Raw genomic sequence first — 14,360 nt, 5'->3', positions numbered from 1 at the left:
GTTGGTGCAGTGTTTGCATGCATTTACAGAGTCACCTTCTCGAAGCAGAATCCTAAGCATGCCGTCTTGTATTTGCCCTCCTGCTACGCTGCAAGCCATTTCTAGATTACATCAAATACCCAATACAACATAAATGCTTTTTTTACACTGAATCATTAAGGCAGTGAACGCCATGGAAGAAAGAAAGGCTGTGTGTGTTCAGTTGCCTGGGGACGTGTATTCCATGGCTGGCTGTGGTTAGTGATCTGTGGACATGGAGGGCTGACTGCAGGTTCACAACTGTTTTGTTCATCAGAAATCAGTCCTCCATCAGACTCAGAAGCTGACCTGAAGAATAAGTCAGCTAACTGGACCCTGGTGGTTCACACCTGTAATCCGAACTATTCATGGGGCTGAGATTTGAGAATCAAGGTTCAAAGGCAGCCTAGGAAAGAGAGTGCATGAGACTTCTATCACCAATTAACCAGCAAAAAGCCAGAAGTGGAGCTGTGGCCCAAGTGGTAGAGCGCCAGCCCTGAGCAGAAAAAGCAAAGGGACAGGACAAAGACCTTGAGTTTATAACCCAGTACTTGGTGTGTGCACGCAAGCGCGTGCGCGCACACACACACACACACACACACACACACACACACACAGAGCTCTTAGTAGAGCAAAGGATTCTTTGCAAGTCTGTTAAGATACCACATAGGCATACTCACTGGGTGTCCACTGCAAGCAACCCCTTGACCCCAAGAGACACAACGTGGGGGAAGGTATTAGGGGCACTGCGCAGTTCCATGCGAAAGAATCCATTGGTACGTCTCGTGAAGATTCTCTTGGATTTTGAAAGAAAACAGCTCAGATCCGATCACTTTCTCCTATTCCCTGGTGAAGCGTTCTGGCGTCTAAATGAATAATTTCTGGGTCTGCTTGGTAAAGGCATGTTGTGTGGGGGAGCCCTTAGCAGCGGGTTCTGGATGTGACCTTGGAGGATGGTGACCATGGAGGACTGTGACCTTGGAGGACAGCATGCCCCACAGTGAAGGATCCTGCAGACGCTGAGTGCTATGCTGTGCTCTAGACTTACCGTTTCAGGGCTGTTAATGCATCATAGTAGGCGCTGGTTGCCTTCATAGTAGGAAGAGGGGGGGGCATCCTTAGACACCCACAGTGTCTCTCTGAGTTGAGTAAACCTCAGTTTCTGCTTAATTAAACTGATGCAGTATGCCCTAGACCTGCCCTTGAACACATCTCTTGTTTGATAGTGACCTTTAATGAATCATAAACAAAAGGGAAAATACTGGCTGGAAAGGAACAATTAACAAGAGACCCCAATGCCACTGCAAAGGCCAGCTAGCAACCCTTACATCCCTGCTGATACAGCCATGCCTCAGTGGATATCATTAAATTACTGACCCAAGGAACAGACATTTAGTTTCTTTGTATTTCCACCCTTCAAAGGCAATGAGAAAGTGGATTATGATGCCCAACCCAGTAAGTTCACCAAAAATCATTGCAATTGAAATAGGCAACTTTTATGACATATATGATACGATATATCAATGAAACTTTAAAAAACAGAAAAAACAAAGCTAGGTACCAGTGGATCACACCTGTAATTCTAGCTACTCAGGAGGCTGAGATCTGAGGATCACCATTCAAAGCCAACCCGGCAGGAAAGTCCTTGAGACTCTTCTTTCCAATTAACCACCAGAAAACTGGAAATGGTGCTGTGGCTCAAAGTGATAGAGGGCTAGCCTTGAGCAAATAAAGCTCATAAACAGTGCCCAGGCCCTGAGTTCATGGCCTGTGACCACACACACACACACACACACACACACACACACACACACACACACACCACAGTTGAGTGGCTCACTTTCCAAATGCATTGGGAAGATGTTTTACGTGGGTACAGGAAGCCACATTCATAACACAGATGGCCACTTCTCTTGCAGACTTGCCTCCCCAGCTACTATCGCGTGGATGGAATACTCTTCGGAGGAATCTGTCAGCCCTGTGAATGCCATGGCCATGCATCTGAGTGTGACATTCATGGAGTCTGCTTGGTAAGTGTACTGCTGAAATCTCCCCACACCCTGCCCGGCTGCCCAACTCAGATCTATGCATGGTGTAATTCTCACTTCCACTGGCTCACACCTGTAACCCTGGCTACTCAGAAGGCTGAAATCTGAGGACTGTGGTTCAGTGCTAGCCTGGGCAGGAGAATCCATGATACTCTTATTTCCAATTAACTAGGAAAAAGTTGTAAGTGAGGGTATGACTCAAGTGGTAGAGCACCAACCTTGAGCAAAAGAGCCAAATGGGAGCACAATGCCTTGAGTTCCAGCCCCAGTACACACACACACACACACACACACACACACACACACACACCACTCTTCCACAGGATAGCCCAGGTTTGTCAGAAATTTTTAGATCCTAGTTTATGTCTTAAAACATTGGCTGCTTTTTCTTTAACACTCCTTTTCCTCCCTTCACCTTTTTTCAATACTAGGTTTTAAACTCAGGGCCTCAAGCTTGCTTAGGCCCACATTCTAACCTTTTTGGGGGAAAAAAAAGTTGATTTAGTGGAACAAGTTGAACATCTCTAAGCTGAAACTCCGAAATCTGCAATGCTTCTAAATCTAAAACATTTTGAACAATGACATAAGACCACATCTGGCCTTGTGTGAAAATATGACAAAATATAAGCAGGCTAAATTTCCTGTATGACATTACCTTTGGGCTGTGTGTCTACGGTATACACGAAGCATACATTAGTTAGACTTAGGTCTCATTCCCAGGATACCACATTGCATATTTTCTAATACTCCCAAGTAGAAAAAAACAAACACTCCCCATCTCAGGGGAAGCTCAACCTGAAATGGGAAGGGGGTATGTGATATTCCTATTTCTCATTCATTAGGAAACTAAGAACATTGTTATTTAGTTAGCCAGTATAAGGGGAAAGCTGTGTACAGATTAGCTATCAGAATCAGATTTTTAAAGTGAAAGTGCTAATATTTTACAGATTACATTACAGAGTATATCATAAGGGGAATAATAAACCTAATAATTACAAGTTATGCAAAGTATATAATGCTTGATAGTTAAGAACGTAAGTCAGGAACTCTTGCAAGGCCTATTTGCCTTGTAGCCAGCCTCCCCTCTCCTCAGAGATAGAGTGAATGCTAATCAGCTGGACCCTATTCTTCAGTCTGGGAGGCATTCCTGGCTCTTTGGAAAGGAAATTCATGGAGCCAAGGAGTAGGGAAAATTATCAACCCTCGGAGATCTGAGGCCCCGAGGTCCTAGGTTGCTGACTCTTTCTTGGAGCCTAGTCCTCCTTTCCTCTGCATGTAAAATGTGGCTTGTTCTGTGTCCTTTCTCCCTTCTGGGAGTGAGCTCTGCTTCTCTACTTTTCACTTCAGCACTCATCTAAGTGCTAGTTTGCAGGTGGCTTGGTCCTTCTAGGATAAGTTTCCTTAGAGGCATGGCTCCCAGAGACTAAGGAGGCTTTTGTCTGTTTTTGTTTTTCTCCCTTTCCATTCTGTTTTGCGAGTCCATTCTTCCAGGCCAGTGTCCTTGAGTGATGTTGGGCTGTGGACCTGCTGCTGGCAGCTTTAGTCAGGGCTAGTTTGAAGGCATAGATTTCCCATGTTCCCATAACTGCATATTTACAGAAGTTCATACTAAGTATACTAAATATGGACTAAGCTCACTGGCAAATGCATTAATTACATATTAATTAAATATGACCACAGTAATCGAGTGGCACATATATATAGCATTATATAAACAGCAACTGCCCTTTAAAGCACTGTATACAGTAGGTGACTTTTAGAGTTTTGTGTTTTATGGAAACAATTTTGGACTTGCTGGAGAGTTACCGGCATGACCTGGAGAACTCTTTGGTAGCTTATGAGCACCTTCTGAAGCCAACATCATACGTGACTGGAGTGGAGTTACCAAACAACGATACCATGCGAGTCAACAAGCCGCATACCTCATTCCCTCTGCACCTGAGTTTCCAGTCCTGCCCCTTTGGTACTGAACCCAGAGCCTCACTGGGTGTTTTGTGGCCTTACTTCCTCCTCTCTTCTGCGTTCGCTCCTCCATTCTTCCTTGTAGTCTGTGGATCGTGCTTTCTGCAGTTGGGGAGAAGGTAAGTATTCTCGGTGAGAGGTCCTGGCTACGGAAGCCCCTTCTCGGAGCATGTGGAGGATACTGGGTCTTCCTGACTCTCTCAGATATGCTGACATCTGATAGGATTTTCCACTCTCAAGTTACTGCTTTTCCTTTTGAAAAAATGAATCATTGTTCCTGAGCAGTCAAGAGGAAAGAGAGAATGAAATTTTAAATGAGAACATAGGAAATATGAACATGTTGGAGCACTTTCCTCCTGCTTATTCTAACTTTGCTTAGAAGTCTTGCATTCTTCCTTTTCTGAAGCTTTTTTCAGAGCCTTTGCGTAGATGGTTAAATTTTGTTCCCAGTCTGCTAGCAAAGGCTCAAGTTACTCTTACTGAGCCAATCTTTCTTTGAGCTCTTTTTATTTTTTTTAATGGAACTGGGTCTTGAACTCAGGCCTCTCTTTCTTTTGCTTGACTTTTTTAAACATTTGAGACACAACTGTTTTTTGTGTTTTTTTTTTACTGACTAAGGGGAGATCCGAGTCTTGTGGATTTGGCTACCTGAGAGGGCTTCAAATGAGAATCTTCAAATCTCAGCACTGGTGCCTAACTGTTTTATATTTTGCAATACTAGAGTGTGAACTCGGGGCCTTGTGTTTGGTAGGCAAGTGTGCTGCCACTTGTGCCAGGCCTTCCCTGTTTACCGTAGTTATTTTTCAGGCAGAGTGTCTAGTTTCTGCCCAAGGCTGCCTCAGACTGAGATCCTCCCTTATAGCCTCCCTTGTAGCTGAGATGACAGGCACACATCACTACACCTCACTTATTGATGGGGACAGTCTCAACTTTTTCCCTGGACTGATCCAGAACTGCATTCTTCCTGCTGTCCATCTCTTGACTAGCTGGATGACAGCCGTACACCTTTCTCGGAGTTCTCACTGTTATTTGGACGGCTTCATTCCTTGTGGCACAGCACTCTAGAAAGTTGAAAAGCACGCATGCACTCTACATGCCATGAGCCCTCAAGTCTGTCCTTTCGCAGTCTAGAGAAGACATTTCTCCTCCCAGGGAGGACATTTTTATTACATCCTTTACCAGTCTAGCAATGGGGTCAGTCCAAGGAAACAGTGAGACAGACACCCCTGGAGTTTTTAACAGCATGGCCTGGGTTTATCCAAAGGGAAGGAAATCCCAATCTAACATCTCACAGATGTGTTACAAATGAAAAAACCAAGATATTTAAAAAATGAGATTGCAGTGATTGTGCATAATACTCTTTGCACAACCATGCAGCCATTTGCTGAAGCTCATTGCATGCTGAATGACTTTGTTAGTCATCAGAACCCAGGTCATAGGGTCAGACTTCTACTGTCCCTGTGCTCCATGTGAGTTTTGCATCTTCCTGCTTAGTCTTCACCTGTTTTGCTTCGGACATGGGGAGATTCATTCTGCACACGAGCAAATGAGTATTTGCCATCTGTGTCAGGGATCCTCTTGCTGTGGGCTCCAGCTCCCCACTCCCCGACCTCCACCTCCTCCATTCAGTACTGTGCCTGAGCTCCTAATTGTTTCCTGGCTAGACGAGTGTTTGCCATGGCCAGAGTTACAAGTCAGTTACAAGTGACCTTTCCTTCTATAACTTAGAGCTGGCAATTTGTTGTACTATTTTTTCTTCTGTATTTTTTTGTCTTAAACATGGACTTCAGGTTGTTACAGGTGAATCTGAAAATCCTTTAAGGAAACCTGAATGAGTCCCATTTTTCCATGCATATACTCTAGGCTTGTGCACATCACACCACTGGGAACCACTGCGAGCAGTGCCTGCCGGGCTTCTATGGAGTGCCTTCGAGAGGGACCCCCGAGGACTGCCAGCCATGTGCCTGCCCTCTCTACACAGCCTCTAACAAGTAAGCCTTCCACCTCCACAAGCTTCCCACTGAGATGTGTTCAAATATTTCCAGAGCGGTGTGTGAAACACAACCCACTAGAATTAGAGATGGGGGTGGGGATTATCTTCTTTAAATAAATTTGCTGGCCCAGGACGGTGGTTCACGCCTGTAATCCCAGTATTTGGGGAAAGTGAGATTGAGATTGGGAAGTTGTAATCAAAGCTCTTTGGGAGGGTGAGATTGGGAAGCCATGGCTTTAGGCCAACCTCAGTAAAACGTTAGCAAGACTCCATTTCCACCAATTCCTGAGCAACATGGGGATATACATAGTGGTTTGTAGTCTAGGCCTACCTGGGCAAAAACAAAACAAAACATGAGACCCTACTTGAAAAATAACTAATACAAAGCCAGCCACCCATGGCTGACTGCTGTAATCCTAGCTACTCAGGATGCTGAGGTCAGACGAAGATCATGGTTCAAAGCCAGCCTGGGTGGGAAGGAGTCCACGAGGCTCTTATCTCCAATAAACAATTCAAAAGCTGGAAGTAGATCTGTGGTTCAAGCCGTAGAGTGCTAACTTTGAGCAGAAAAGCCCAGGGACAGTGCCCAGGCCTTAGGTTTAAACCCTAGGACCAACACAAAGAAAAGGAAAAGAAGGGAAGGAACACAAAGCAAAGGAAGGGAACGGAAGGGGAGGGGAGGGGAGGGGAGGGGAGGGGAGGGGAGGGGAGGGGAGGGGAGGGAAAGGGAGGGAGGGGAAGGGAAGGATGCCAAAAAGGTAAGGAGCAAGTGGTAGGAACATCTGCTTAGCAAGCACATAGCCCTGCATTCAGACTTCAAACTTCAGTACTGACAAACAAAACAAAAAGAAAACCACCACCAACAAAAACCTAAGAAGCTTGGTGTATTGGATTATGCAAGGGAGGGTGTGTGAGAGCAACGATGTATCCCTACTTCCTCCTGTGAGTCTAATGTTGGGCATGTTGCCTTCACAAATACTCACGCAGTACCTACCTTCAACATAGAAGGAATGTGGAAACAAAGTAAACATGGCCCTTGGGTTTAGCAAGGTTTTGATCCAATGACCAAAAAAAAAAAAAAAAAAAATAGAATGGCTAGATGAGAAAGGACTCAGTTCAGCTATTCAAAAAACATTTCTTAGAATCTAATAAGGGAAATCAAAGAAGACACAAGGAGATGGAAAGACCTCCCATGCTCATGAGTAGGCAGAATCAATATAGTGAAAATGGCCATATTGCCCAAATTGTTATACAAATTCAATGCAATACCTATCAAAATCCCAGCCACATTCTTCACTGAAATAGAGAAACCAATCCATAAATTCATATGGAACAGCAAAAAACCTAGAATAACCAAAGCAATTCTAGGCAAAAAAAATAGTGCAGGAGGTATCACAATACCAGATTTCAAGCTCTACTACAAGGCCATCATAACAAAAACAGCATGGTATTGGTATAAAAACAGATCGGAAGACCAGTGGATTAGAATTGAAGACCCAGAAATAAAACCGCACTCTTACAGCCAACTGATATTCGACAAAGGAGCTAAAGACATACAATGGAATAAACATAGCCTCTTCAACTACTGGTGCTGGGAGAACTGGGCAGCCATATGCAGAAAACTCAAAGTAGACTCAAGCCTATCACCATGCACCAAGATCAACTCAAAATGGATCAAGGACCTCAACATCAGACCTGAATCCTTGAAACTACTGAAGGACAGAGTAGGAAAGACACTAGAACTTATAGGCACAGGAAGGAATTTCCTGAATAGAGTCCCAGGGGCACAACAAATAGGGGAAAGACTCAATAAATGGGACCACTACAAATTAAAAAGTTTCTGCACAGCTAAGGTCATAGCCACCAAAATAGAAAGACAGCCAACGATATGGGAAAGGATATTTACCAGCACAGCAACAGACAAAGGCCTGATATCGGTCATCTACAGAGAACTCAAAAAACTAAGCCCCTCCAAGCCCAATAAACCTATTAGGAAATGGGCAAAAGAGCTAAAGAGAGACTTCACAAGAGAAGATATAAAAATGGCAAAGAAACACATGAGGAAATGCTCAACATCCCTGCTAGTAAAGGAAATGCAAATAAAAACAACCCTGAGATACCACCTCACCCCAGTTAGAATGGTCTATACTCTGAACTCAGGAAACAACAAATGCTGGAGGGGCTGTGGGGAAAGAGGAACCCTTCTCCATTGTTGGTGGGAGTGCAAATTAGTACAACCACTTTGGAGAACAGTATGGATATTTCTCAAAAAGCTCAATATAGACCTACCCTATGACCCAGCCATACTACTCCTAGGCATCTATCCTAAACAGCAAAACCCAAGATATCAAAAAGACATTTGTACTTCCATGTTTATCGCGGCACAATTCACAATAGCCAAAATATGGAAACAACCCAGATGCCCCTCCACAGACGAATGGATCCAAAAAATATGGTACTTATCCACAATGGAATACTACATAGCGATTAGGAATGGTGAAATATTGTTATTCGCAGGGAAATGGTCAGAACTCGAACAAATAATGTTGAGTGAGACAAGCCTAGAACACAGAAAACAAAGGGTCATGATCTCCCTGATATATGACTGTTAACAAAGGGAGACGGAGAGACAGTAGAGACCAAGTCTGTGAGCACTGTATATGTGCTTGATACATTGTATATTGCATATGTGTCTACCTGACCTAGACAAGGGATGGAAAGACAGGTTGTAAGATATCACAAGAAATGTACACACTGCCCTACTATGTAACTGCACCCTCTTTGCACAACACCTTGTAAAAAAATTTATGTTCAATTAATAAAAAATAAATTAAAAAAAAACATTTCTTGGCCTGCCTGCTGTATGCTGAGTGTCACAGCAGGTGGCTGTCCATGGCTGTGGGCCCAGGACCATCAGGTCCACCAGGCAGCAGGAGCGGAGGGGTCCCAGGTTGCCTCTGAGGAAGGGGTTAGGGAGGCAGCATCGGAGGCATTCCAAGAAAGAGGAAGTAAGGGCGCCAGGGTGTGGCAGCGTGAACACACATGGAATAGGAGCTGCCAGTGGCCAGGCTTAGGAAGCGGTAGGGGGTGGGAGGAGATACCGGGCCAAGCCTTGTAAGGTCAGCCGGTGTGGGTACACCCCACAGGCCGGTGGTTTAAAAGACTCTTCTCTCGCTCACTGGTTTGACCATGGCTATTCTTTCTTCACTCATTCCCCATAAGTTACCCACAGGGCTTTTCATGAAAAAGTCCCATATTTTAAAAAAAAGATACTTTATTGATATATTCTTTTTGTTGTTGCTATAGTGAGATTCCTGAAGCTGGATGAGCTAGGAAGAAAATAATTGTCTTCAGTGCACCATTCTGGAAGCTCTGCTGAGTACTTCCTAGTGGCTGGCATCCTAGGTGTGGGATGAGGGGTGCTGCTGATGACACAGGAGATTCCAGCATCCGGCTTATGCTTGTGTCATGACTCTCTTGAAACATACTCAAGGTTCATGAGAGCCGCCCACCTCGATCCCATCCAAAGGCAGTCCTGCAGCTTCCTAATCAACTCTCTGTTAGAGATCCTACCACTTCTCAACATGGCCCCACTGGAGAACAATCTTCCAACCCAGTGGACTGGAGGCCCCACTCAAATCGTGCCCAAAGATAGCAGATGCCAACAAGGTTAACTGTGATGGAATGATGGTGCACTGTCAGCCGTCACCTGTCCACCCAGGTCTCTCCAAGACTTACAGATAGACTCTGGAGGCAACTCAGTGAGCAACAGGATTCTTTGAGAGGTGTCGGATCCCCTGAACATAGTTGTATTGAGTCTGAGAGTGTCCCATTGCCATTACATGGGCCAGGCTCCGCAGAGTACCTGGGAAGCCCTGAAAAGAGAGGAACACAGAGCCGCGCGTTGGTCTCCTGCAGGAAGCAATGAATGAGCTGGGCATCAGTGACGATCAGTTACCTCAGAGGCAGATGGGAAAAGCAAGTGCCCTGGGGTGGAATGACTGAGAGGTGGGCAGCAGTAGGAGGCTCACAGGGAGGGCTTGGATTCTGGACTCAGGCCTGAGAACACATTGGCAGTCTGTAAGTACAGGGCTATCATAGAAAGGAAACATTTTCAGTATTTGACACTAACAACATCCGCTGGAAAATCGCACTCATTTCTACTATTTTCACAGTTTCAGCCCCACCTGTCATCTCACTGATGAAGACGAAGTACTCTGTGACCAGTGTGCCCCAGGCTACTCTGGAGTTTGGTGCGAGAGGTACTCTGCACCTCCCTACTTTTAATTTAAAATGCCTTTTTAAAGTGTTTTTTACTTTTAATTGACACACATCACCTGTCCCCATCTGATAGCCACCACGTGATCATTTGATGTATGTGTAAGGTACAGCGATAGAATTGTTTCCAAATATGTAGTGAGGTGTGGTTTTGAAGTTTGGGCTATTTTTATGATTCCATGGAGTTGTACAGAAAAGGCCATATGCCCGTGGAAGGGAATGAAGGATCAAACTGGCTGGAGATTTTGAGAACCCCTGGGCTCCCTCAAGTGTGAGTCGAGCACAGGTCCAATCAGTGAGGAGCTCAGAGCAGTTACGGCTCACACAATTGAGTCCCTTGCTCTGGCTCACAGTACAAGTGATAGATGGACTGGCTTAATAGCCGTGTTCTGCCTTGAAAGCCAGCATTGCCTCTTGCCCTGCCTCTTACCCAGCTCTGGCTTAGCCTGCTGGGTGCTGGGTGATACTCTGCGGGGCCTGTGGGTTAGACGGGGTCCTAGAAGTGAGTGCATGGCTAGTGGATGTAGGCCTCATTTTGGACCTGCTCCCGTCATCGCGGCAGGTGAAGTCTTTTCCACAGGAAGCCATATGGACAAGAGATAGTCTGATTTACTAGCCCTTCAGAGAGTCCTGAGAGAGTGGGGGTCATGCCTCGCATAATTGCATTATTTGGATCCTGCCTTCTGTCCGTGATCTAGATGTGCAGATGGTTACTATGGAAACCCAACAGTGCCCGGGGAAACCTGTGTGCCGTGTGACTGCAACGGCAACGTGGACCCCTCTGAGGCTGGCCACTGTGACTCAGTCACTGGGGAGTGTCTGAAGTGTGTGGGAAACACCAACGGCACCCACTGTGAAAGGTGTGCCGATGGGTTCTACGGTGATGCCGTGACTGCCAAAAACTGTCGTGGTGAGTACATGGGCTCAAAGGTCAGCTTCACGATGTACTGCTCTGGAAATCTCTGTCTATCCACTCTCTGGGCTCAAAGGTCAGCATCACGATGTATTTATTGCCCTGGGACTCTCCATCCATCCACTCACTGGGCTCAGCCTGTGAGGGGACCTTTGCTTGACTAGTTCTTACTTAATGCTGGTCTAATCAATCCACTACAGACTCAAGACCCAGTCCTTCCCTCTGTACGGTGGCTGGATGAGTTAAGACCAGTGAAGACCACAGGCCCAGAAAGAACATCCATTTGAAGAGAAAGGGGTTCTTCCCCAAGTCTTAGCTCTAGTCCCACATTGCTGCATGAGGAATGAGCCCATCAGAGCTCTGAGTCACAGTCCTGAATCTGTACTCAGGGGTAGCCTGAGGCACATGGGACCCCATGATGCAAAATGGGAAGTAGTGAGACTTTGACCCCAGATTGCAATGCATGGTGCTGGCATGCTTTTGTGGCCTGCACATGAACTCTATGATTCCCATAACATTGCTAAGCTGGACCTGAAGCACTGAAATGACCGCTGGTGTAGAGTCACTCACTGAGAAAAGGCCGTTTTCCTCTCTCTGAGGTGACTTGACCCTAGGGTTGACATTACAGTTCTCTTTTTGGCAGGAGGAGGGGCACAGGTTTGAAGAAGGAGGAAACTGAATGAAAAAGGGCAACTGGCATTTTATGATCTCATGTAAACACTTACTACATTACAAGATGAGGCCCAAGAGGGCACCAGCGGTACAGAAAAAATAAAAACATTTCTAACACACTCCAGTGCTGGGAAAGTTTGCAGCTTAAATATTGATGGAGTAACGAGATGAACTGAAATGTGTAGCCTGACACTACAAATGACTCAAGACTTATAAAAAAGAAATATTTCTCATTAAAATATGAGACATTAATATGCACAGGATGTAGAGGATGCTCCAATTTGGTTTTAAAATACTAAGTTTATACAAGATTGGAATGACAGTGAATGGTTAAATTGTCTTTTGCTTTTTCTGAGACAAAGTCTCCCTATGTAGGCCAGGCTAGCCTTGAACTCTTTTAATTATATTTTATAGTTCATTATATGCCATATGTTATATGTAACACTTTGTATTATGCCACAAACTAATATATTTTATGTAGTGTCTTATAAAACATACAGCATAGAATATTTATATTCAATATTATTTTAAGCTTATATAATATCTATGCATATGTTTATATACATTTACAGAGTACATATACAATATAAATATAGTGTATCAATATTGCATATAATTATATAATTAAATACATAGGCATTTATATTTTATATGTAAGTATATACAGTGTACTTCAAGTGCACGTTTGTATGTGACACATATTAATGTGCCCTATTGTATGTTATACTATTATATGTGATACAAATTGGGAATTAGAGGGTCATACTGTCACCACAGCAGAAGTGACACTGACCGTCATGTGTGCCTAGCCTGTGACTGCCATGAAAACGGCTCCCTTTCTGGTGTGTGCAACATTGACACAGGACTATGTGACTGCAAAGCTCACGTGACTGGACAGCAGTGTGACCAGTGTCTGGTAAGCACCCACGGGTGGTGTGGGTACAGGCGGTGATGGCATTGTGGTGAGGTGTGACACCTTAGTTGGGGTTCCGTGGAGCTGAGTCTCCCAAAGAGAGCAAGCCCTCAGCAGCAAAGGGGCGGGTGGATCCATGAATATTCATGAGTCTGTGGGACAGCCTGCGTGTGCTTTGGGGAACAGTTTAATGTGCATAGTCACTTTGTGAACTGTATAACAACGGCTCACATGATTTTTCCCTTTTTGCTCTGTAGCCTGGCTATTATGGGTTGAACTTGGGGCTTGGCTGCCAGCCCTGTAACTGCAGTGAGACAGGTTCGATGTCAGATGACTGCACGGATGAAGGTCAATGTCACTGCTTACCAGGTGTAGCTGGGAAAAAGTGTGACAGGTGTTCCCGTGGCTTCTTTGGGTACCAGGATGGTCGCTGTACACGTAAGATCTCAAGTTCCTTGACCGTCCTCTGCCCCGTGTGTGTGTGTGTGTGTGTGTGTGTGTGTGTGTGTGTGTGTGTGTGTGTTTCCATGACTGACTTTTGAAGGTTCTATTACCTTTTTCTCATCATTACCTGTCAAGTTTCATACCCTTTCCCTGTTTCTGATCCCTGTCAGAGACAAGTATAAGCCTGGGCCCTGGCTCTACCACCTCCTAATTGTGTGAGTGTAGACTAATTACTAAGCTTGACCTAGCCTTAGTTTGCTCAGCAGTAAGATGGAAGGCTGGTTATAATCTCCATTGAGTGGCTACTGTGAGGTGTATGTCAGGCCCTGAACACAGCATTTGGCACAGAAGAAATGCTCAAGAACATTCTCAATGTCTCTTTTTTCACCCATCAACTCTCCTGTGATCTTTTCTTCAGTTTCCCCTCTGGGTGGCCATTCCCAGTCTCAGATCTCCTAACGCAGAGAACGGCTTCCTCCAGGAGTCACGGGGGATCTAGAGGGTTAGGAATTCTACTGGAGGGACTAGACAATGGTTCCAGTGATTAGTAGAAATAACTCCTGCATCGGTGCTCTCCCCCTTAACTACCTCAACCCCCCAAAGCTGAGGTGATCCTCCTCTTTGTTTCAGCCTGCAACTGCGCTCACACTCAGAATAACTGTGATCCCGTATCTGGAGAATGCTTGTGCCCTCCTCACACCCGGGGTCCAACATGCCAGGAGTGTGAGGATGGGTACTGGGGCCAGGACCTGAAGATGGGGTGCCAGGTGGGTGCTGCTACAAAGTCGTTTTAACAAAACAACTTTCCTTTATTCATTTCTTGGATTTTTACTGGAATGGTGTTTTATTCCTAAAGCTCAGTGTGGCTGGGTACAGAGGCGCACACCTATAATCCCAGCTATTTCGGAATCTGAGGCTGAAGGCACATTTGACCCCAGGAGTTTTGGGCCAGTCTGGGTAACACAATGAAATTCCATCCAGATGAGATGAATAGAGCTATAAATAAAACAGAACTCTTACACTTGTAGGAATAAACACAGAAGTGACAATAACTCTCAAAGGCCTTGTTCTGGGCTTTTCTTCAGGAACCCAGCTGTGAAATTGATGACTAGGAATTGT

At 45.1% G+C, this 14,360-nt stretch overlaps 1 protein-coding gene across 1 annotated transcript in view; it reads left to right on the top strand.

The window, feature by feature from the left end:
- Window positions 1–14,360, top strand: part of Lama1 (laminin subunit alpha 1) — a 148,007-nt gene that overhangs the window by 78,282 nt on the left and 55,365 nt on the right. Inside the window, exons 16-22 of the mRNA XM_048363582.1 lie at window positions 1,938–2,048; window positions 5,892–6,019; window positions 10,197–10,283; window positions 10,998–11,209; window positions 12,694–12,800; window positions 13,055–13,235; window positions 13,872–14,008. Coding sequence (XP_048219539.1) covers window positions 1,938–2,048; window positions 5,892–6,019; window positions 10,197–10,283; window positions 10,998–11,209; window positions 12,694–12,800; window positions 13,055–13,235; window positions 13,872–14,008 — 963 coding nt within the window. The remainder of the gene's footprint in view (window positions 1–1,937; window positions 2,049–5,891; window positions 6,020–10,196; window positions 10,284–10,997; window positions 11,210–12,693; window positions 12,801–13,054; window positions 13,236–13,871; window positions 14,009–14,360) is intronic.

The sequence above is a fragment of the Perognathus longimembris genome, chromosome 15 (assembly GCF_023159225.1).
Source record: "Perognathus longimembris pacificus isolate PPM17 chromosome 15, ASM2315922v1, whole genome shotgun sequence".
NCBI lineage: Eukaryota > Metazoa > Chordata > Mammalia > Rodentia > Heteromyidae > Perognathus > Perognathus longimembris.
Note: the sequence above shows the minus strand (reverse complement) of the source record. Positions and strands in the feature narration are given on the sequence as shown.